General features: G+C 57.5%; 1 protein-coding gene across 6 annotated transcripts in view; it reads left to right on the forward strand.

The window, feature by feature from the left end:
- The window catches only part of DGKD (diacylglycerol kinase delta), a 111,159-nt gene that overhangs the window by 85,193 nt on the left and 4,926 nt on the right, over window positions 1-21,040 (forward strand). For 5 of the 6 annotated variants that reach the window (XM_025289171.3, XM_025289174.3, XM_044945318.2 and 2 more), the window contains 17 exons: window positions 874-1,013; window positions 1,824-1,908; window positions 2,884-2,978; window positions 3,054-3,153; window positions 3,247-3,526; window positions 4,811-4,957; window positions 5,578-5,706; window positions 6,925-7,024; window positions 8,298-8,408; window positions 9,951-10,047; window positions 10,187-10,294; window positions 11,235-11,348; window positions 12,208-12,342; window positions 12,574-12,725; window positions 13,580-13,691; window positions 13,773-13,865; window positions 14,679-14,798. In XM_025289171.3, the coding sequence (XP_025144956.2) occupies window positions 874-1,013; window positions 1,824-1,908; window positions 2,884-2,978; window positions 3,054-3,153; window positions 3,247-3,526; window positions 4,811-4,957; window positions 5,578-5,706; window positions 6,925-7,024; window positions 8,298-8,408; window positions 9,951-10,047; window positions 10,187-10,294; window positions 11,235-11,348; window positions 12,208-12,342; window positions 12,574-12,725; window positions 13,580-13,691; window positions 13,773-13,865; window positions 14,679-14,798 (2,118 nt within the window). The remainder of the gene's footprint in view (window positions 1-873; window positions 1,014-1,823; window positions 1,909-2,883; window positions 2,979-3,053; window positions 3,154-3,246; window positions 3,527-4,810; window positions 4,958-5,577; window positions 5,707-6,924; window positions 7,025-8,297; window positions 8,409-9,950; window positions 10,048-10,186; window positions 10,295-11,234; window positions 11,349-12,207; window positions 12,343-12,573; window positions 12,726-13,579; window positions 13,692-13,772; window positions 13,866-14,678; window positions 14,799-21,040) is intronic. The other variant, XM_025289172.3, reaches the window with a different exon arrangement.

Here is a 21,040-nt window from a genome sequence, read left to right on the forward strand (position 1 = left end):
GGTGCCTTCTTCCTCCTCTGCATCTCTGACTTCCTCTCTCCTTGCTGCCCCCTCTTTGGAGCTCTGGTTTGACAGGGAGGGGGGTGGTCTCTGCTCCCAGACCCCTGGACCTGGGCTCTGCTGGGCTGTCACTGTGCTGCCTGCCCTTTCCTTTGAGGCTCCCAAAGCCGGCTCTGGCCCTGTCTGCCCAGGGCTGGGCATCCTTGGCCTCACCTGCTCTGGCCAGCGTGCTGTCCCTGGCAGGATGTAGGGCCTCCCTCGTGGCTGGGGCAGGTGACCTCGGGCTGCGTCGCGTGTAGGGAGGACCGGCGCCCCTTCCCACACGCATGTGCTCGGCAGTTGAAGGCTGTGGGGCAGCCTGTGTCTCGGGAGCTTCCTGAGCCCTGAGCTGGTGAGGGGGGTTTGTGCAGGAGGCTCTGGGTGGGAATTCCAGGTGGATGGCAGGGCCTGAGCGGGGCGAGGGGTGGTCCCCGGGGAGTGGCAGGTGAGGGGGTGTGGGCTGAGTGGAGGGGGTGGTGGTTTGAGGGTCACAGTGGACGTCCTGGCGCCTGTCTGGACGGGACTCACAGCTGTGGCAGGTGCTGTCAGGGGCAGAGGTGAGCTTGGCACTGGGGATGTGCTGTTGTGGGTGGGGAGCAGGTGAGGGGTCACAGCCTGATTCATGGGGGCTCAGATATCGCCACTGGGGGCGGGACCGTGGTCATCGCTGTGAAGGTGGGAGGTGACAGAGGGCTGACGGTCAGGTGTGTCGGCAGGTGGGGGGAGGAGTGTCTGTCTGGCTGGGGAGGCCCCTGGCTGCCGCCGTCTGAGCTCAGCCCTCACACGTTCGCTGGACGCGGCCCGCTGACGCCGCGCCCCCCCACCCTGTCTCAGTGCCAGCTCGGGGTGCTGCCGCTTGGCACAGGGAACGACCTGGCTCGCGTGCTGGGCTGGGGCTCAGCCTGCGACGACGACACCCAGCTCCCGCAGATCCTGGAGAAGCTGGAGAGAGCCAGCACCAAGATGCTGGACAGGTGAGTGTGCCGCGTGGCCCCTCGGCCCGCTGTGCTCAGCTGGGGCCCTGGGAAACCACAGGCCTTCTGCAGTTACTTGTTTAAAACAATTCCACCTCTCTGAGCAGGACTTCTTTCTTCCGATGGGTTTTATCTGGTGATCAGACTAGGGAAGCGCTGACGAGCAGAAGGGGTTGGGATTGTGCCCTCGGGTGGCCAGGTCTCACCAGCAAGGCCCGGTCCTCTGCCCCTCAGAGCGGGAGGTGGCCCTGTCCCCTGCAGCCACCGCAGCCTCATCTGTTACCCATTCTCCTGGTCGCAGAGTTGAGCAGTCCTGTGTTCCCAGAAGCATCAGAGTTTGGGGTTACTGCCCTCCATGTGTTTAGAAATACTTGAGCATCCTTCCCGAGCAAGCTGCTCCGAGCTCCTGTGTGAACCCCCAGACCACAGCCCGTGGGACTTGCAGAGACGCCCCGTTTGCTCAGAGGGTCCTGCACTGCCGTGAGCAGGCGTGGTCTTGAACGCGCTTGGCCGCCTCTGCTGTTCCTGCCCCCTCGCCTCCGGAGGGTGAAACGCCCGGAGTGCCAAGCTGGCTGCTGGCCTAGCGGCTCAGCTGTGCAGAGGGGACACCCACCCAGCGGGTTGTGACATTTGTTCTCAGCTAAGCGAGGAGCCGGCTCGGGGCCCCGGGGGGCTCAATACAGGCTGACAGACACAGTTAAAGTTGTCATAGGATCTCATCCCCACTGCCGGCCGTGAGATGGGGAGGTGGGGAGGCCTGGGGCCCGCCTGGGGCCGGAGCCAACCGGCTGAGCCCCTGTGTGTGTGCAGGTGGAGCGTCATGGCCTACGAGACCAAACTGCCCCGGCCCGTCTCCTCCTCCACCGTCACTGAAGACCTGAGCGAGGGCTCCGAGGTATCGCCATGCGCTTGCCCTGGCCCCTCCCTGCTTTGCCTCCCCCGTCCCCCGGCCCCCGCCAGAAATGCTCCACTCCAGGTTAGCCCCTTGCTGGCTCAGGGCCCCCTGAGGTGGGCCCGGGTCCCATGGACGCTGCCCCGTAGGACTCGGAGTCGTCTGGGGCTTTCGGGGTCTTCCCCAGGTTTGGGGTCCTTGGTGACAATGGTGGTCTCCTGGGCTTCCTGCCCTCTCAGTTCAAGGCTGCGCCCTGCCGCCCACACTCTGCCCACCCAGGCTCCCGCTTGGGCCCCTCCTCCGTATCCCACCCTCCCAGTCACTCTGTGCTAGTTCGGTGCTGAGCTCTTCTTTCACTTTGTGGTGGGTTTCGGGAGTTAGAGGTTCCCTCAGGGCCCAGACTCTGCTGAGACTGGGCAGCTCAGGTGCACAGCTGTGCTCAGGCCTCCAGGCGAGCCCCTGGCCAAGCAGGCAGAGGGGCTGTGCCAGGGGCCATCTGCCCACCCTGAGGGTCAGGGGAGGCCAACCCTGGTCTCCCAGCCACACCTGCCTGGGCTGCTGGGACCTGTCCTGCGAGCAGAGAACGTACAGTTAAGAGCAGGCGCGTACGTGGGCAAAGCCTAAAGATTGACCCTCCGGCTGATAGTAAAGGGCTTGACACACAGGGGGAGAGCCCCCACTTCTGCAGGCAGGGGTGGGCGGTGAGGGGGGTGATGGACATTGAGGGATGATGGGCCTGGGCCAGGGTCCCACTCGACAGAAACGTGGTGACCCTTGGCCACAGGCCTGCGCCGCTTGGGAGGAGCCGGGTGCAGGAGGGCAGCCGGAGCAGTCTGTTAGGATCCTTGGTCCACGGCTAGACGCGGCTGTGAGATCTGTCAGCTGTGTGTGAAGGGAGGCAGGCCGGGCCGCGGGCAGGGACAGCGCTCATGGCCTGAGAGTGACGGCTGCCCACCTGCCCCCCCGGGCTGACTGCAGGTGCAGCAGATCCTCTTCTATGAAGACTCGGTCGCAGCCCACCTCTCCAAGATCCTGACCTCTGACCAGCACTCCGTGGTGATCTCGTCGGCCAAGTGAGCGCCTGGGGGCCTGGGGCGCCGGGGGTCCCAGCAGAAAGGACCCTCTGAAGCCTCTGTCTCCTCCCGCAGAGTGCTCTGTGAGACTGTGAAGGACTTCGTGGCACGGGTGGGGAAGGCCTACGAGAAGACCACTGAGAGCTCAGAGGAGTCGGAAGTCATGGCCAAGAAGGTGGGTCCCGGAACCCCGGGGGCGGGGGGGCGTTGGTGTCAGGCATCGGGGCGGCGTGGCACGCCTCCACTCCTGCCTCCGTTCCCCGCCCAGTGCTCTGTCCTCAAGGAGAAGCTGGACTCTCTGCTCAAGACCCTGGACGACGAGTCGCAGGCCTCGTCCTCCCTGCCCACGCCGCCCCCCACCATCGCCGAGGAGGCGGAGGACGGGGACGGGGCGGGCGGCAGCTGCAGCTCCAGCTCCGCGGGGGCCCGCGCCGTGGGCTCGGCCTGCTCCGCCCGGCCCCAGGTATTCCGGCCTCGCGAGCAGCTCATGCTGAGGGCCAACAGCCTGAAGAAGGCCATCCGCCAGATCATAGAGCACACGGAGAAAGGTAGCTGGGCGCGGGCCCCGGCCTGGGGGGCGGGGGTGGGCACTCTTGGTGAGAGACGGGGGCCTGCCACGCAGGCCAGAGCCACTCCGGACCGCCTGACGCGGGCCAGCACCCCTTCCTCGGGGCCTGTGCCCGATGGAGAGACCCTGAGTGAGCGCCGGCGCCATGGGGGCACCAGGCTGGTGGAAGGCCCTGCACACTGCCTGCATCGGGGGCCCAGCCCACCCCGTGAGGGCCTCACCTGCCCACTCCCCGTGGGGGCCTCACCTGCCCACTCCCCGTGGGGGCCTCACCTGCCCACTCCCCGTGGGGGCCTCACCTGTCCACTCCCCTTGGGGCCTCACCTGTCCACTCCCCGTGGGGGCCTCACCTGTCCACTCCCCGTGAGGGCCTCACCTGCGGTCACCCTCCAGATCTTGGCCTTGTCCAGTGAGAGGGGCTGCCCCCAGGGCTGGGGGTCTGTGTCCAGGAGGGAAGGGGCCCAGGCCAGAGGATGAGGCCGTAGGATGGAAGGAGAGGCTGGGATGGGGTTGGAGGCCGGGTGAGCTGGGGTGGTGGTCAGAAAGGCAGGGGCGCATGTGTGTCGTGGTTTCTGAGGCAGGCGTGGGCCTCAGGGGTGAGGGGCCCGGGGCCTGGGCAGGTGGTAGGCCCTGGTGTCCAGGCTGCGCTGCTGACTGCCTGCGACCGGCTGGTGTGGGGAGAGACACACCTGCCCAGGATCAGAGGCTCACACGGTGCCTCGCTCCTTTTCTCTGACTGCGTTTGCTAAGCTTCAAAGAGAAGGCTGTAAAACCACCTTGACCTGTAAACCTCACCCCGACCCTGAAGTCTCTCCCAGCGAGTTTTTCCCCGTCCTCTGTCTGTCTCTCCTCTCATCACCCTTGGAAACGCATCTCACACCTTTTTTCGCTCTCGTTAGACTCATCTCACTGAGCAGATCAACCTGCTCCTTGCGGTGAGACTAGTGAGGTCATGACCTCGCTCCCTGCTTCATTGTGGGCATGGCTCCCTCCTCCCAGCCCCTCCAGGCTGTGCAGACCTTCACTTGTCAGTCTCTCCCCCGCTCCCGTCTCTTCCAGCCTTGGCCCGCCTCCCCAGCATGTTGGCACGAGTGCCCGGGTGCCGCCATGTGCCAGGGCCGGGGAGACAGAGGGTGGGGTCGGAGCTTCGGGCCTGAGCCTTCGGCCGAGACGAGGGTGAGGGTGGCGAGGCCGGTCCGTGTGCTGCCTGGCGGCGGTTGCGGGTCAGCCTCCACATGCTCAGCTGCCACCTTGCCTTGCACAGCTGTGGACGAGCAGAACGCCCAAACCCAGGAGCAGGAGGGCTTCATCCTCAGCCTCTCCGAGTCGGAGAAGAAGGACCTGAAGTCGGACGACAGAGCAGGCCATGGCGACGGCCACAGCGCCTCCAAGGGCCGGAGCCTCCGCAGAGGTACAGGGTCCTCTCATTTTGGGATGCTTGGAAGCGTGAGGGGCTATCTCGTGGTTGCTATGGCCATGTGGATGTGTGAAGAGTCTCGAACTGGCCACCTGTTTGGTGAACCACCTGATATGTGTGGTTTACCTGCTGCAGGCCCAGCAGGACCCTGGGCCGGGAGGGGCCTTGCTGCTGGGGCCCGTGCTTCCCTCCGAACCTCCCTGCACGCCTGGCCAAGCGGGTCCTAACCGAGGGCTTGGGGCCTCTAGGAGGCAGCTGGGCACACAGACTGCCCTCTGGGGACCCTTAGCCGCCGTGGAACAGCCCGGCCTCTGTGGCTCCCCAGTGCACAGCCTTAGGAGCTGCCGGGAGGGCCAGCCCCAGAGTTTCCTCACCGCCATTCCCGTGCGGAACTATCTTCTGCCCGGGCCCAGACCCGGCCTGACCGTGGTTGGGGCCGGCCCCTCTGCCCCGACTGGGGCCCCATGTCTGGGAGGCGTCCGAGCCCCGCGGCCTCTCCCCTTGGCTGACCGCCGCGTGTGGCCCCTGCTCACCTGCCTTGGCCTGTCTGCAGGCCCTCTCCCTGACAAAGCCTGCCGGAAGCTCAGCGGCCTGTCTTCTGTCCTGTCTGACAGTGTCCAAGTCCCCCTGCGAGAAGCTGATAAGCAAAGGGAGCTTGTCGCCAGGTGGTTCTGCGTCTCTGCCTCCACAGTCAGGAAGCCGGGATGGCCTGCCAGCGCTGAACACGAAGATCTTGTTCCCGAGTGAGTGTTCCCCCGGGCTGGCCAGGCTCCCCGGCCCCCCACAGAGGCCCGCGTGTCTGGGGGGCGTGGGTGGCGCAGGCTGGGCGCTAGCCTGCCAGCAGCTGTCACTCTGCCTGGCATGGGTCTGAGGGCTCAGCGAGACCAGGCCCCTGCACTCCAGCAGCTCACAGGTCTGTGGGCAGGACAGGCGGAGCTCAGGCTTCTGTTGTGGCTCTCTGAACAGTGCCCTGGCGTGTTATACCAGACAGACAGCTCCCAGGTTGCCGCCTGGGGTCCTAGACAGAGGTCGTTGAGGTGATGCCCGAGCTGGGTGCTGAGGGATAAATAGGAGCTGGGCTGAGTGAAAAGGGAGGGCTGGCAGCGGGTGGTGGAGAGCCAGTGGTCGCCCCACTGTTCCCAGCTTGACCCACAGCTGGCCACCAGGAGGGTCGGGCCGCCCCTGCCTGCATTGAGCCCAGAATCGCGTCGTCACGTTGGGGCAGCTCCTGCTGCTGCTTCTCGGGGCGGGAGAACAGAGTGTTCTCAGTACGGAGGAGTGATCCGAGGGGTTGAAAGCGTTGAGAGGACTCCTGTAACTCGCTTCCAGTAGCTTTCTGGGCCTCCTGCGCCAGGCTGAGCACACGCTGCTCATGTAGGTGGTTTGGCAGTTTTTAGGTGACTCAGCTGCATAGAAAGAAAATTCTAGAAGTTCTGGGGAGAAGAGGATGAGACAGATTTGGTTGATAAGCGGCAAAGATGTTACTGGACAGCATGGTCCGGCAGAATGTCCAAAAGCAGGGCTCCGTCGAAGCTTTACTGTTCATGACATAAACTTGAGAAGATGGGGCAGGTATCCGAGGGCTCTGGTCACCTGGAGGGCTCTCTGATGTGCAACTTTTCCTCATGGATTTAGCCTTAAAAGTTGAGTGACTGGCCCAACCCTAAGGTTAGTTGTAGCGGAGATCACTGGTGGAGTTGCTGGGCTTTAGTGACAGCTATCTTTATAAACTCTTTTCTCACGGGTCAGAGGTTACCATCCTGTGTTTATTTCTGTTGTGCCAGTGTGGGTTTAGGAGAGTGGTTTTTGACCTGAGACTATTAATTGTCGAAGTTTGGACATCTTTACACGGTGTTTTAGAAGCACCTCATTATGATAATGCTCTCCGAAGAACACGTGATCATCACCCTCTTGAATCCAGGGCCCCCAGCCAGTGCGGTCTGCTCCCGTTCTCTCCCCAGCAGATGTTCGCGCCGGGATGTCTGGTACGTTGCCTGGAGGCTCAGTCATCAGCCGATTACTGATTAACGCCGATCCCTTTAACTCTGAACCAGAAAACCTGTGAGTATGGGGTGAACCAAGCGGGCCTGTTGTTAGCTCAATGCTGGTGCGTAGAAGTCTGACTGGGAAATAACTTGAGAAATTCGTGAGCAGTTGACTGGTTGATCCTTTTCCAGCTGCTGTCGGCCATTAAGGAAAACCCAGAAAGGGTGAGGCGCAGGGCTGAGGGTGGCTGGAACTTCTGGGAGGGGGTGGCCGTGCTCACGCGTCTCTGGCTTCCGAACGTGCTGGCGTGCTGAGGCTTCGGCAGGTTCAGAGACCAAGACGGGCTGTGCCGTGTTCTTGGTCGTCCTCTCTGGGGTCCTGGGCGGCCCCACGTGGGCACCACCTCCTGACCGCATCGCGTTGCCTTCCTTGTGGGTCTGCCGCTCCCCCGTCAGCACAGGTCCCAGGCTGGACGCCCCTCCTCGCTCTCCCTGGGAGATGCTGTCCTGGTTTGGACTCTGCCCGCTGTGTGCCCTGACCTCTGCCCAGCGTCTAAAGGCAGCTTGGGCCTTTGTGCAGCTTGTCCTTGTGTGTGTAGAGGCCGTTGCGGGACCCGTGGCCTTTGGAAGGCCCTAGGTTTCCCTTCAGCCAGCTGATAGCAGGTTCTGGGCAGCCAGGGGCTGGTGGCCGGGGATGGAAAGGTGCCCACACGTGTGTCTGTGCGGCCGCTGTCAGGAGAGGCAGGCGTGGCCTCCAAACCCAGAGTTTCCATGTGGCCCGGCAGGTCCCTTCCTGGGGTGACTCCCAGGAAAAACGAAACAGAAACATGGCCACACCGAAGCGTGGGTACATGTGTTCACAAGTCAGGGCTCAAAAGTGGAATGGCCCAGACGTCTGACAGTGGGGAGTGGATGGACGGATGGAGCATGTCCCGTGGAGCTCACTGTCGGGCTGTCGCCGGCTGAGGTGCTGCACTGGACGAGCCCGGTGCCCGCGGTGTGCTGGCGCGCTCGGTGACGGGGACAGCTGCAAAGGGTTGCGTGTGTCCGTCCGTTCCTGGGAGCCGCCCAGACCTGCAGCACCACAGGGCGGAACGCCGTCAGTGCCTCGGGGGCCCATGGCTCACGGGTGCGGGCTTCGTTTTGGGGGACGAGCTGTTCTGATGTTGGTTGTAGTGACTCTGTGAGTACATGGAAGTCATTATTGGGTTGGGCCTTTTAAATGGGTAGATTTTACGGTATGTGAATTGCATCTTGGTCACACTGTTTCCTACCTTCCAAAAGCTAAGTTTTGTCCTCAGAGGCTGGTCCGCAGGGCTGTTCTAATCGGCCTGAACCCCCCTTTGCAGAGAGTATTACACGGAGAAGTGTGTCATGAACAATTACTTTGGCATCGGCCTGGACGCGAAGATCTCCCTGGACTTCAACAACAAGCGTGACGAGCACCCGGAGAAGTGCAGGTGGGTACGGCTCCGAGCACGCCTGTCCCGACGCGGGCTCTGGTCCCCCTCTGGCCGTGGGGTTTTTTCTGGAGTGCGGAGCACTTAGGCAGAGCCCAGACCCAGAGCCTGAGTGCCTCGCTGGAAGGTCATCAGTAGATGACCTACTGAGAAGATGCCATTTCTACAAATGTGCGTGTATCGTGGCCACAGCAGCGGGCAGCCGCGGGTCGCCTGCAGGAGGGGTCAGGGCTCGCCCACCTCTCGGGCTCTCGAGCAGGGGCAGCCCTGAGGGGTGCTCAGGCTCTCCCCCTAAATCACCATGTGCTTGCTCCCCCCAACTGAGGGAGGAGGGCGATTGGTGTCTCCTTCCCCATGGTGGCTATCAGCTGGTGGGGGACCATTAGAGGAGCTGGTGTGGAGTTTGGGGGAGAACAGCCATCGATGCAGAGGAAAAACAGAACCAGTCATGAGAACTCGAAACCCTGGGAGCCCTGGGGCTCAAGTGTCGGAAAAAGGCTCAGACGTCCCCGGGGCGCCCACACTACCCAGTGCCTAACGGAGCCCCCATCACGTGAAAAGGCCCTCGTCAGTGCAGACAGCTGGAGAGGCACTATTGGAATGCGTGCCGTCTAGCAGAACAAAGCAGGTGGAGGAGCAAGGCCTCGTGGAGCATGGTTTTTAGAAACTTGGAATCTTGACATAACCTTTCCTGAGTTTGCACCTTTGAGATGACCTACTGAGAAGATGCCATTTCTACAAATCTAGCTTGAAGAAGTACGGGAAGGTTGGCAAAGGGGTGCTTTACCAAGGGCCACAGCCAGGCGCGTTACAGAGCCCGGGAGTGTGGGCAGGAGGTGACCCATCAGAGGCGTTGAGTCAGCGGCCGCTGGTGGGAGGCGCCCCGATGTGGTCATGCGTGCTCAGGACCTGGGGTGGCGCCCTCCACGTGGGGTGCAGTGCAGGTTTCTGCCGTTTCAGCTGTAAGTCAGGTTCCTGGGAAGGACTGAGAAGACCCGCTGGAGCGTTTCTCATCAGCGCTGACACACGGGATTTAAGAGTGCACTTCTGTGCTTTCCTGCACTTCCCAAGTTTGACTCATTGGGAAAGACCCTGCTGCTGGGAAAGACTGAAGGCAGGAGGAGAAGGGGACGACAGAGGATGAGATGGTCTGATGGCATCACCGACTCAATGGACATGAGTTTGTGCAAACTCCAGGAGATGGTGAAGTACAGGGAAGCCTGGCATGCTGCAGTCTGTGGGGTCACAGAGTCAGACATGACTGAGCGACTGAACAACAAACAATTTTATAGCTGGAAAAAGTAATTTGCACGTTTTTTGTGAGGTCTGTGATGTCTTACCTTTCAGGATAGGCTTACTTCTTGGGAGCATTAGTTTTGAAAAATAGAATTTCACGTCAGTGGACGTCTCTCTCGCCTGTCTCACACGGGTGTGTCACAGGCGCGTCCCTCCTCGTCTCGCACTGTCGCTGCTGGGCACGTGTGCCTGGTGTGATCGGCTGTGAGGGGTGACTGCCGGCCGACTGTGTGCTCTCCTGCCCAGGAGTCGAACCAAGAACATGATGTGGTACGGAGTCCTGGGCACCAGAGAGCTGCTGCACAGAACCTACAAGAACCTGGAGCAGAAGGTCCTACTGGAGGTGAGCAGGTGGCATCCCCAGCCCTGCTCCTGAGCAGCGGGGCCCTGGGGCCCCGCGGCCCGCGGCGGGTGCCGGGGAGGACGCCCCGCCTGACGCCGGCTCTCTCTCTTCTCTCCTCTCCCGTGTCCCCCCCGTGCAGTGCGACGGGCGCCCCATCCCCCTCCCCAGTCTGCAGGGAATCGCAGTCCTGAACATCCCCAGCTACGCTGGAGGGACCAACTTCTGGGGGGGCACCAAGGAGGATGACGTACGTACGGGGGTGCTGGGCGGCACGGGGCTGGGTGGGTGAGGACTGAGTGGCCAGAGAGGTGGCCCCTCCGGGAGCTGAGGTGGAGCCTCCCGCTCTGGGGGCGCTCTGTGGGCGGGCTGGGGGCTGGACGGGGCAGCGCCCTCGTGCTGGCCGCGGGGGTGCAGTGGAGAATGAGACAGCCCCCCTGCCCCCAGTAGGGCAGTTGTGGTCACAGGTGTGACCTGGAGTCTGGGTCAGACCTGCCCTGGGGGTCATCTGGGAAGGTGTCCAGGGGGAGGGGACATCTGCACGGAGGCCTGAGGGTGTCTTGGGGTTGGACAGGTCAGGTCGGTGTCAGGGAGGGGGCATGTTCTCCAATGGCGTGCACCCTGGGCGGAGCGCAGAGAGGTCTGAGGAGCCAGGGAGGAGTTTGGAATTTACTCTGCGGGGGCACGGACGGGTGTTAACCGGGGCCCTCCCTTAGTGCACGGCAGCTGATGGGACAGCTAATGTAGACTGCCCTCGTGGCCTGTGCTGGTCCCGCTTGTCAGCGCGGTGCCCGAGGTCACAGCCCTCGCGAGACCCTGGAGAGACAGACCGGTGTCAGCCCCGGGCGCACACACGTGCCCGAGGAGGCCCCGCGTGTGTGAGGGGCAGGCAGGCCTGCCATGCGATCCAGGCTGCTGCCTTCCGGGTCTGGAGTGGAAGCCCCTCCACAGCGTCCCCCCAGCAGCTCGCTGTTGTGAGCCCCGCTGGCTTTTAGCGCTCGATCCGGGCCGCTGCCTTTCCAGGTCTGGAGTGGATACCCTTCCTTAGCGTGCCCCCAGCGGCTCCCTGTCGTGGGCCTGTCTGGCTTTTAGCGCAGCAGTCCCCAGAGAGAGGCGGCTGTGTGTGTGTGGGGGATGGGGGTGGTCTTCAGGCCAGGAGCAGAGGTCAGCTCTGACGCCAGCCCTTGCAGACCTTCGCAGCCCCATCGTTTGACGACAAGATCTTGGAGGTGGTCGCAGTGTTTGGTAGCATGCAGATGGCCGTCTCCCGGGTCATAAAGCTGCAGCATCATCGGATCGCCCAGGTACTGGCCGCAGTCCTGGGGGCGGGAGGGGCCTGGGTGCTGGTGGGGAGAGGCAGGCCTGGCCCAGACCCACGCTCCCGAGACAGGTGGGCATCTGGGTGCAGAGCCCCGGACAGTGGGCCACTTGGCCGCCTCCCGGTCCAGAGCCCATTCTTGTCTGCCGTGTTTGACCTCTGAAAAATGTTTTCCAAACCGGGGCTGGCTTGCTCTCCGGAACACCCCCCTGGCCCTCTGTGGGGGCTCCTCCTGCTGTGGTGGGGTGAGCCGAGGCGGGCCTGGCTGCCTGCGGCCTGGCCCTGTGGCTCTCAGGAACCACAGCTCGAGTCCAGGAGCGAGGCCGAGCGTGTGTCCTCACAGGCTGCTCTGAGGCCCGGCTGGCGGGAGACGGGGCGGGTCCCCCTTGGGAGGTTCTGGTGACGGGCTGTGAAGGGTTTGTCTGTCTGAGCGGTGGGGAGGGCCATGCTCTTACGCACAGAGATGGGTGCTCATGCTGCCCTGAGCCCCAGTCCCTTCTGTCCCCACTGTGGGCTGTGTGGATGTCACGGTTTTAATCTTTCGGCAACACTCTCTGTTGAAAAGAGGAGCCCTTGGTGGGAGTTGGCCCTGTCTCGGGCATGTCCCTGCGTGCCCAGGGACCCAGCAGCTCTCGGTGGTCGCGAGACCCCGCCCGAGGCCCGGTGCTGGCATCTGAGCACCGAGTTCCCCACAGGGCAGCGGTTGGGGATGCGGGGTGCCCCGGGTGTGGGGCGGCTGGGCGGGGTGGGGCTGGGCCTCCAGGAGCTGTGCTCAGGCAGGGATGCCCTGAGCCCGGAAGCCCCAGAGGTCAGCTAGGCGCTCCAGTGGGCGGTGGTGTTCGCAGTGTCGCACGGTGAAGATCTCCATCCTGGGCGACGAGGGCGTGCCCGTGCAGGTGGACGGCGAGGCCTGGGTCCAGCCCCCGGGGTACATCCGCATCGTCCACAAGAACCGCGCGCAGACCCTCACCAGGGACCGGGTAAGACGGCCCCCATCCTGGGGGACCTGGCGCCTGAGCGCTCGGTTCCGGGAATTGACATAGTTCTCCCCCAGATTAAGTGAGCGGGGCTGGGGTTCCTAGGACCGTGCCTTCTCCCCCAGAGTAAACAGGCGTCTGCATCCCCGTCCGGGATTTCCACGAGTGTCCAGCAGCATTGGCTGTTGGACGTGTGCTCGCGGCAGCGTGTGTAACCCTAGTCCTGTGTCCTAGGCCTTCGAGAACACCCTCAAGTCCTGGGAGGACAAGCAGAAGTGCGAGCTGCCCCGGGCCCCGTCTTTCTCCCTGCACCCGGAGATCCTGTCCGAGGAGGAGGCCACCCAGATGGACCAGTTCGGGCAGGCGGCGGGCGCCCTCATCCACAGGTGGGTGCCCCCTCCTTCCGCGGTCAGCTCCCCCAGTGAGGTCCGCGTGGGGCCGCAGGCATCGAGACACTCCTCCCGCATATTCCGTGCCATCTCCTCCGTCACGGGGCCTGGCCTCCCGCATATTCTGTGCCGCCTCCTCCGTCACGGGGCCTAGCCGGCCAGGCTCTGCTCACCCTGCACTTTGTGGTTGTCACTGATGGTCTTGTGGACGTTACTTGGGGCTTAAGGACATGGAAGCCTCAAACCCACAGGCGTTTTCGGGGCCAGCTACCTGGACTGTAAAGCCGTCCTGGATTCCTAAGAACAGTGCACTTACTGCCTCCTTCACTTCACACCGAAGAGCAGGTGTGCGGTTAAGAAGCAAACCTTGTAAATATTAAAAAAAAAAAAAAAGCAGCCAAAGGTGCTTCCTCTCCTCTCAGCCCCTAGAGCCACTGTGGACCTTCCTGCATGGCGGTCACTGCTCTGCCCGCTGCCCGGCCCCCGCCGTATCCAGCCCCCGCACCTCGGCACAGTCTCAGTAGCCTGGTGGCCTGTGCTCGCAGCTGCCACATCCCCGGACTCCCCGGCCGCCTCGGCTCTGTCTTGGGACCCTGTTCACCTCCCCGCCCCCTTCCTGAGGCCGCGTGCAGGCCTGGCGCTCCCCACCACGGGCCTCTCTGGTCCCTTCCTGGCTTTCTCCTCTGCTTCCTACTCTGGAGGTTTCACAAGGCCTCCATCCCCTTTTGGGGCACTCACCTCCTTGGGTGAATCTCTGGAAAAGCTCGGAAGGTTGTCGTCAGATCTCCCTGTTAAGGCCTCCCCCGCCGTCGGTCAGGAGGTGACGGGCCTGCCGCTGTGTCTCTCTCCAGCATCCGGGAGCTAGCGCAGTCCCACCAGGACGTGGAGCAGGAGCTCGCCCACGCCGTCAACGCCAGCTCCAAGTCCATGGACCAAGTGTACGGCAAGCCCAGAGCGACAGAGGTGCCTGCGCCCTCCCGCCCCCGCCCCTGGCACCCGCCAGCCTTTGGGCCGTCTCCATGGTTCTGTTCTGGTTCCTCCCAGGGGCTGAGCTGCAGCCTCGTCCTGGAGATGGTGAATAACGTCCGAGCCCTGCGCAGCGAGACGGAGCTGCTGCTTGCGGGCAGGCTGGCCCTGGTAAGCTGGGGGCCGACTCGCGGCTCCATGCAGGGCTCCTGACCGTGGGGGTTCCTCAGAGGGCCCTGCCCTGACCCTGCAGTGATGCTCAGACCCTCTGGCCCGTCTCACCACACCCCCTCCAGGGTGTCAGGGCCCTGCTGTGTTGTGCACAGCCCTCTGTCCTCAGGCCCCACGGGTATGCGGCCGCCTCCGGCCTTGTCCCCAGCATGCAGACCTGGCCGCCCCTCCTCACTCAGGCCCGGGGAGGCACCCAGCTGGACTTCTGTCAAATTGAAGAAGCCAGAACAGGGCAGATCTCAGGGTGCCTGGCCAGCCTTCTTGTAAGAAACGAAGGTATGGAAAGTCAGGGAGGTGAAGTCATTGCAGAATCGCCCCAGGAGTCGGGTCCGTACTCTACTCTCATTCCAAGCTTGCACGCTGTCCTGACGTTCCTGTAGCTGCCTCTATGCCCCACACGCTTTCTGTGCTCCGGTGCAGGCGGGCTAGTCCCCCCTTCAGAGAGAGGGTCCCGAGGACACTGAGGCAGGTGACCTGTAAGCCCTGCTGATGTGATTTTCAGGCGAGCTTGGTTTGCCCCATTGCTTATGAGAGGAGAGTTTTAATTCTCTCGCTTGGCGCTACTTCCAAGCGGAGGTTCTGAGTTTGGCCCTTGAGGGGTGCTCTGTGACTCCGTTTCCTGCCAAGCTTTTAGAAGAGCTCTTGCAGAGTGGCCTGGGCCTGGGCCAGGCTCCCTGTCTGTGTGGGCCCTGTGGCCCCGCCCTGCTGGTAACCGCTGTGTCTCCTCCCTCCGTCCCTCTGTCCCTGGAGCAGCAGTTGGATCCCCCTCAGAAGGAGCGGCTCACGGCTGCCCTCACCGAGATGGACCAACAGCTCAGGAAGCTGGCGGACACACCCTGGCTGTGCCAGCCCATGGAGCCTGGTGACGAAGAGGTATGTGGGTCTTGGGCCTCAGCATGGCATCCCTGGACATGGGGTGCCTTGTGTCCCTTCTGTGCCCGAGTCCCTGTGCGGCTTGGGGTGAAGATGGTGTTGGTCCTGCAGCCCCTGATCTGGCCCCTGGTAAACATGCGTCTCTGTTAAAATGCCCACTTTGGCAGGTAGGAAGGAGCTGGGAATTGCTGTCGAGAATAACCCTCGACGACTGGGGCACTGTTGCCCTCGGAAACAGAATTGTGGAACGGCCAGGGGCAGGTAGAGAGAAGGCTGAGCCCGGCCCCACTGTGTGCCCCCAGCGTGGAGGCACGCTGCCAGGCTGACCTGTGGATTGCTGGGCGTCTGTCGGCAGGGTCGGGGCACCGTGTTCCACTCCCGGTCACACTTGTCTGTTATGTGTGTTTAGGGAGCACAGCTTGCACGGGCCTTACAGCTGGGACATCGGGAGCCTGGGTGCGCCCCAGGGCCATGCCTCCTGCAGCAGGCGAGGCGGCCACGGGCCCAGGAGAGGTGCTCGCTGGGCATGGTTTGGGGGCAGCACCTGGACGGAGGCCAACCCGAGAGGCCGTCCTCCCGAGGGTAGAGCAGGGGTGGCGGGAGAAAGTTGACGTGGTGAAGCACTGCTGGGCCCTGAACGCCCGAGCCCTGCTGTCGGCTTCGCTTGTTAGAGCCGTGGGCCAGGGCGCGGGCCAGCAGTGCGGAGCTCCTCACGCACGTGCAGGCGCTCGCTGACAAGGGCCCACCCCGCCTGGAAGACTGCCCGGGGCCTCAGCTGAGAAGCACAGCTCGGCAGGTGAAGGATGAGGACCCTGGTTTAGAGGGCCCAGCCAGCCTCGTCAAAACGTGCTTGATAGTTAGCTATAACTATGATAAAAGTTCCAAAGAAAATTACTGAATAACATATAAGTTGTGAACGAATGCAGCCGCAGCCTAGCCTGTGATGAGTGCAGCGTGAGCCGTGGCTGGGGGAGCAGGGAAGGAGGGCTTGGACAGAGGAGGGGGAGCGCTTTAAATGCCGCCTGTGGTGGAAGGAGGTGAAAGATGCTCTTGACGTTAATAATTAGAGGAAGGTCATCAGTTATGTTCTAAAAACTTAAAAATAGTTTTAAAGGTGTGTGTGTGTATGTTAGTCACTCAGTCGTGTCTGACTCTTTGCGACCCCATGGACTGCAGCCCGCCAGACTCCTCTGTCCATGGGATTCTCCAGGCAAGAACACTGGAGTGGGTAGCCATTCTCTTCTCCAAATTTTAAAGGTAGTTTCTGGTAAAATTGAAAAGGTTTTTATCCTTCTGAATCACTACAAAAGACAAAAAAAAAAATATCTTCCCTATTGTAAAAGAAAATAAAGGAACTAGTAAAGATGGAGCTAACAGCATAAAAATTAGAAAATAATATATCTTTTCCTTTTAAAAGCAAATTATTCTTTAGGTTGTGTTAAAAAAAAAAATCTGACCAAATACTGATCACAGGAGCCCAATTTTCTCTTCTGTACACTGAATGAAAAATTATGACCCAGAAAGAGTAAAAATAAAGCAGTTTCAAGAAAATGATAAAAAATGCAAAGTAACAATATAAAAATAGAATTGCATACCTAAGGCAAAAGTGATTAGAAGATCACTTTATTTTGGTAAAAACTAATAATCATATTGTTATATATCATATGATTCTGAAATAAACTGTGATTAAAGTAATGATAAAATCATATGCTAATATAGCATTTACATGAGTTAAAGTATGTTGTTTATTTGCCAATGGATGAAATTTTTTTCTAATACTTCTTTTTGTTATTCTAACTTAATTTCACTGTTCAAAGGCAGTTGTTTGTATATAACCAGTCCTTTGAAATTTATTGACACTAACTTTATGGCCCAATAGATGGTCAGTTTTTATAAATGTTCCTCGTATGCAGTTATGTTTTTTACATCATTAAGTCCTCACTGAGGTATTTTTGTTTGTTTTTTTTTTTTCTGTCTTGTTTTTGGTTTTGTGTCGTCTTGACCTGTCAGTTACTGTTGAACACTCTGACCATGAATGAGGTGTCTTGTGTTTTGTGTGTGGTTTTGTGTATTTTTGCCTTATGCATTTTGAGGCTATGTTATTGGGTGCATTTAGGGTTTTATCATTATAACGGGACCTTTACTAATTCTTTTTATTTTCAAGCCTACTTGTTTGACATATTCTTTTTCATACTTTACTTTCAAGCTTCATTTGGAGTGTCTTTCTTACGGGCAGCATTGCTAAATTTGGGCTTCTATTCAGCGCTGTACTGTTTGAATATGGGAGCCCGGTCTGTTTACGTTCACTGTGATTACCGTATTTCACTGTGATTACCGTATTTCACTGTGATTACCGTATTTCACTGTGATTACCATATTCAGATGCATTTCCCTTCTTTTGTGCTGTTTGTCTCACTTTTTGTTTCCTTTCTCTGTTTTGATTGATGAGTCTCTCCTTCCCACAGTTCTGTTTATCCCTTCTGCTGGTTTGGGAACATGTGCTCTTCTGCATGTTCTTTTAGGGATTAGCCCCCAAATTTCAGTCTTAATTGATGTACATAAAATGTGTCAAGCTAAAACTTCTTGAAATAATAGGGAATGTCAGAAACACAATTTGGTAGTGTGACTTCTCACTGTCAGTCCATGATTAATCATGGTGAAAGTGACCACATCACAACATCTGAACAAAGGAAGTAGAATACGTGTATGTAGAGTTTATACACAAATGTGCACTGTGCTTCTCTATAGAGGGCGCTTGCTCTCTGTAAAGGGGACTCTGCTTTCTTTCCTGTTGTCCGTAGGACATTTTAAAAATCTGTTGGTATTCCAGACTGGCTCGTCCCAAGGGGCAAAAAGGTGACGTATGAAGGGCAAAGGGAACTGTGAATGGGGAGCTGCCACAGTTTTACTGATAAAGATAGGAAAATCATTTATCTGAGAAGGAAAAACAGTGGTAGATCTTTGAGTTGGTTCTTTGAAACGAAAGCAAAATAAACTACCCTCTGGCAGATGTAATCTGGGGGGAAAGGGAACTAAGTGCAGTGATAAGGGGACCAGAGCAGCTGATGTGTCAGTCAGTCCAGTTCCAGCATCCATGAAGGAATGCCAGTGAGTCTCAGCATCTCAACAAGCCTTTTGATTTTTCAGAAAAAAATTTAAATTACACAAATTTAAATCTCAAGATATTTTAAAAAGAATAGCCACAGAACAACTTGAAAAAGTAAATTTTATTTCCAAAGGAAAAATTTGTCAAGGAATATGTAATTTCCATATATAAGAAAGTGTCAAAGCTAGAAAAAGATGGACATTATCTCAGTTCAGTTCAGTTCAGTCGCAGAGTCGTATCCGACTCTTTGCAACCCCATGAATTGCAGCACGCCAGGCCTCCCTGTCCATCACCAACTCCTGGAGTTCACTCACACTCATGTCCATTGAGTCCCTGATGCCATCCAGCCATCTCATCCTCTGTCGTCCCCTTCTCCTCCTGCCCACAATCCCTCCCAGCATCAGAGTCTTTTCCAATGAGTCATCTCTTCGCATGAGGTGGCCAAAGTACTGTAGTTTCAGCTTCCGCATCATTCCCTCCAAAGAAATCCCAGGGCTGATCTCCTTCAGAATGAACTGGTTGGATCTCCTTGCAGTCCAAGGGACTCTCAAGAGTCTTCTCCAACACCACAGTTCAAAAGCATCAATTCCTCGGTGCTCAGCCTTCTTCACAGTCAAACTCTCACATGCATACATGACCACTGGAAAAACCATAGCCTTGACTAGACAGACCTTTGTTGGCAAAGTAATATCTCTGCTTTTGAATATGCTATCTAGGTTGGTCACTTTCCTTCCAAGGAGTAAGCGTCTTTTAATTTCATGGCTGCAGTCACCATCTGCAGTGATTTTGGAGCCCCAAAAAATAAAGTCTGCCACTGTTTCCACTGTTTCCCCATCTATTTCCCATGAACTGATGGGACCAGGTGCCATGATCTTCGTTTTCTGAATGCTGAGCTTTAAGCCAACTCTTTCACTCTCCACTTTCACTTTCATCAAGAGGCTTTTTAGTTCCTCTTCACTTTCTGCCACAAGGGTGGTGTCATCTGCATATCTGAGGTTATTGATATTTCTCCTGGCAATCTTGATTCCAGCTTGTGCTTCTTCCAGCCCAGCATTTCTCATGATGTACTCTGCACATTATCTCAGTTCATTTTTTTTTTTAAATTGTGGTAAGAAAGATACACATACAACTTACGTCATTATCATTTTTAGCGTACAGTTCAAGTAGTGTTGAGTATATTCATGTTAAGAAACAGATCTCGAGAACTTTCAAACATTTTCCTTTTTTAAAAACCAGCACATTGGATTCCAAAATTGAATATTATCAGTAGATTCATAAAAGTTCTTTCTTAAAATTACTGATGAAAGATTTCTCTATAAAAGAATTCTAGCTGGAATGTGTAGGATTAAAGGGCCGTTTTGCATCGGGAGGTGGCCAGGGAGACATCCTGTCCTCTACGCAGACGCCTGGTCTCTGCAGGTGAAGGGACAGGAGACACGGATCCCAGGAGCTGGGTGTCCCCTGTGCACCCTGCTAGCGCCCCAATTCAGACAGACCCACCATGAAGATGCACCTTTGGAACAGTTGGGAAGATGTGATGTAAATGAATTCATTAGAGCTAAGTGAATGGTGTCAGGTGTGATAATGGCGCCATGATTATGTTTTAAAAAGAGTAGCATCGTCTTTTAGAGCTGTGTACTGAAGTATTTCTCCTGGCAATCTTGATTCCAGCTTGTGCTTCTTCCAGCCCAGCGTTTCTCATGATGTCCTCTGCATATACGTTAAATGAGCAGGGTGACAATATACAGCCTTGACGTACTCCTTTTCCTATTTGGAACCAGTCTGTTGTTCCATGTCCAGTTCTAACTGTTGCTTCCTGACCTGATTATAAGTTTCTCAAGAGGCAGGTCAGGTGGTCTGGTATTCCCATCTCTTGAAGAATACTCTTACCAGCCTCCTGAAAAACCCTTCTTGCTGCCGCTGCTGCTAAGTCGCTTCAGTCGTGTCTGACTCTGTGCGACCCCAGAGACGGCAGCTCACCAGGCTCCCCCGTTCCTGGGATTCTCCAGGCAAGAACACTGGAGTGGGTTGCCATTTCCTTCTCCAATGCATGCAAGTGAAAAGTGAAAGTGAAGTTGCTCAGTCGTGTCCGACTCTAGCGACCCCATGAACTGCAGCCTACCAGGCTCCTCCGTCCATGGGATTTTCTAGGCAAAAGTACTGGAGTGGGGTGCCATTGCCTTCTCGGTGGCAGAAAGTGAAGAGGAGCTAAAGAGCCTCTTGATGAAAGTGAAAGAGGAGAGTGAAAAGGTTGGCTTAAAGTTCAACATTCAGAAAACGAAGATCATGGCATCTGGTCCCATCAGTTCATGGGAAATAGATGGGGAAACAATGGAAACAGTGTCAGACTTTATTTTTTGGGGCTCCAAAATCACTGCAGATGGTGACTGCAGCCATGAAATTAAAAGACGCTTACTCCGTGGAAGGAAAGTTATGACCAACCTAGATAGCATATTCAAAAGCAGAGACGTTACTTTGCCAACAAAGGTCCGTCTAGTCAAGGCTATGGTTTTTCCAGTGGTCATGTATGGATGTGAGAGTTGGACTGTGAAGAAAGCTGAGCACGGAAGAATTGATGCTTTTGAACTGTGGTGTTGGAGAAGACTCTTGAGAGTCCCTTGGACTGCAAGGAGATCCAACCAGTCCATTCTAAAGATCAGTCCTGGGTGTTCATTGGAAGGACTGATGCTAAAGCTGAAACTCCAATACTTTGGCCACCTCATGCGAAGAGTTGACTCATTGGAAAAGACTCTGATGCTGGGAGGGATTGGGGGCAGGAGGAGAAGGGGACGACAGAGGATGAGATGGCTGGATGGCATCACTGACTCGATGGATGTGAGTCTGAGTGAACTCCGGGAGTTGGTGATGGACAGGGAGGCCTGGCATGCTGCGATTCATGGGGTCTCAAAGAGTCAGACACAACTGAGCAACTGAATTGACTGACTGACTGAAGTATTTATGAGTGGAATAATTTGATATCTGAAATTTGCTTTTCAAAAGCAAAAAATGGTGGAGATTAAATAACAGGTGGATAATCAGCCTCATTCTACTAGTCTCCTTGTCTTACCAATGGAAGAAAATACTCATATTTTTAAAGGTTGGAAGTAAATTTAATAAAACCCATGTTTGCCTTAAG

Source organism: Bubalus bubalis, chromosome 6 (assembly GCF_019923935.1).
Source record: "Bubalus bubalis isolate 160015118507 breed Murrah chromosome 6, NDDB_SH_1, whole genome shotgun sequence".
NCBI classification, from domain to species: Eukaryota; Metazoa; Chordata; class Mammalia; order Artiodactyla; family Bovidae; genus Bubalus; species Bubalus bubalis.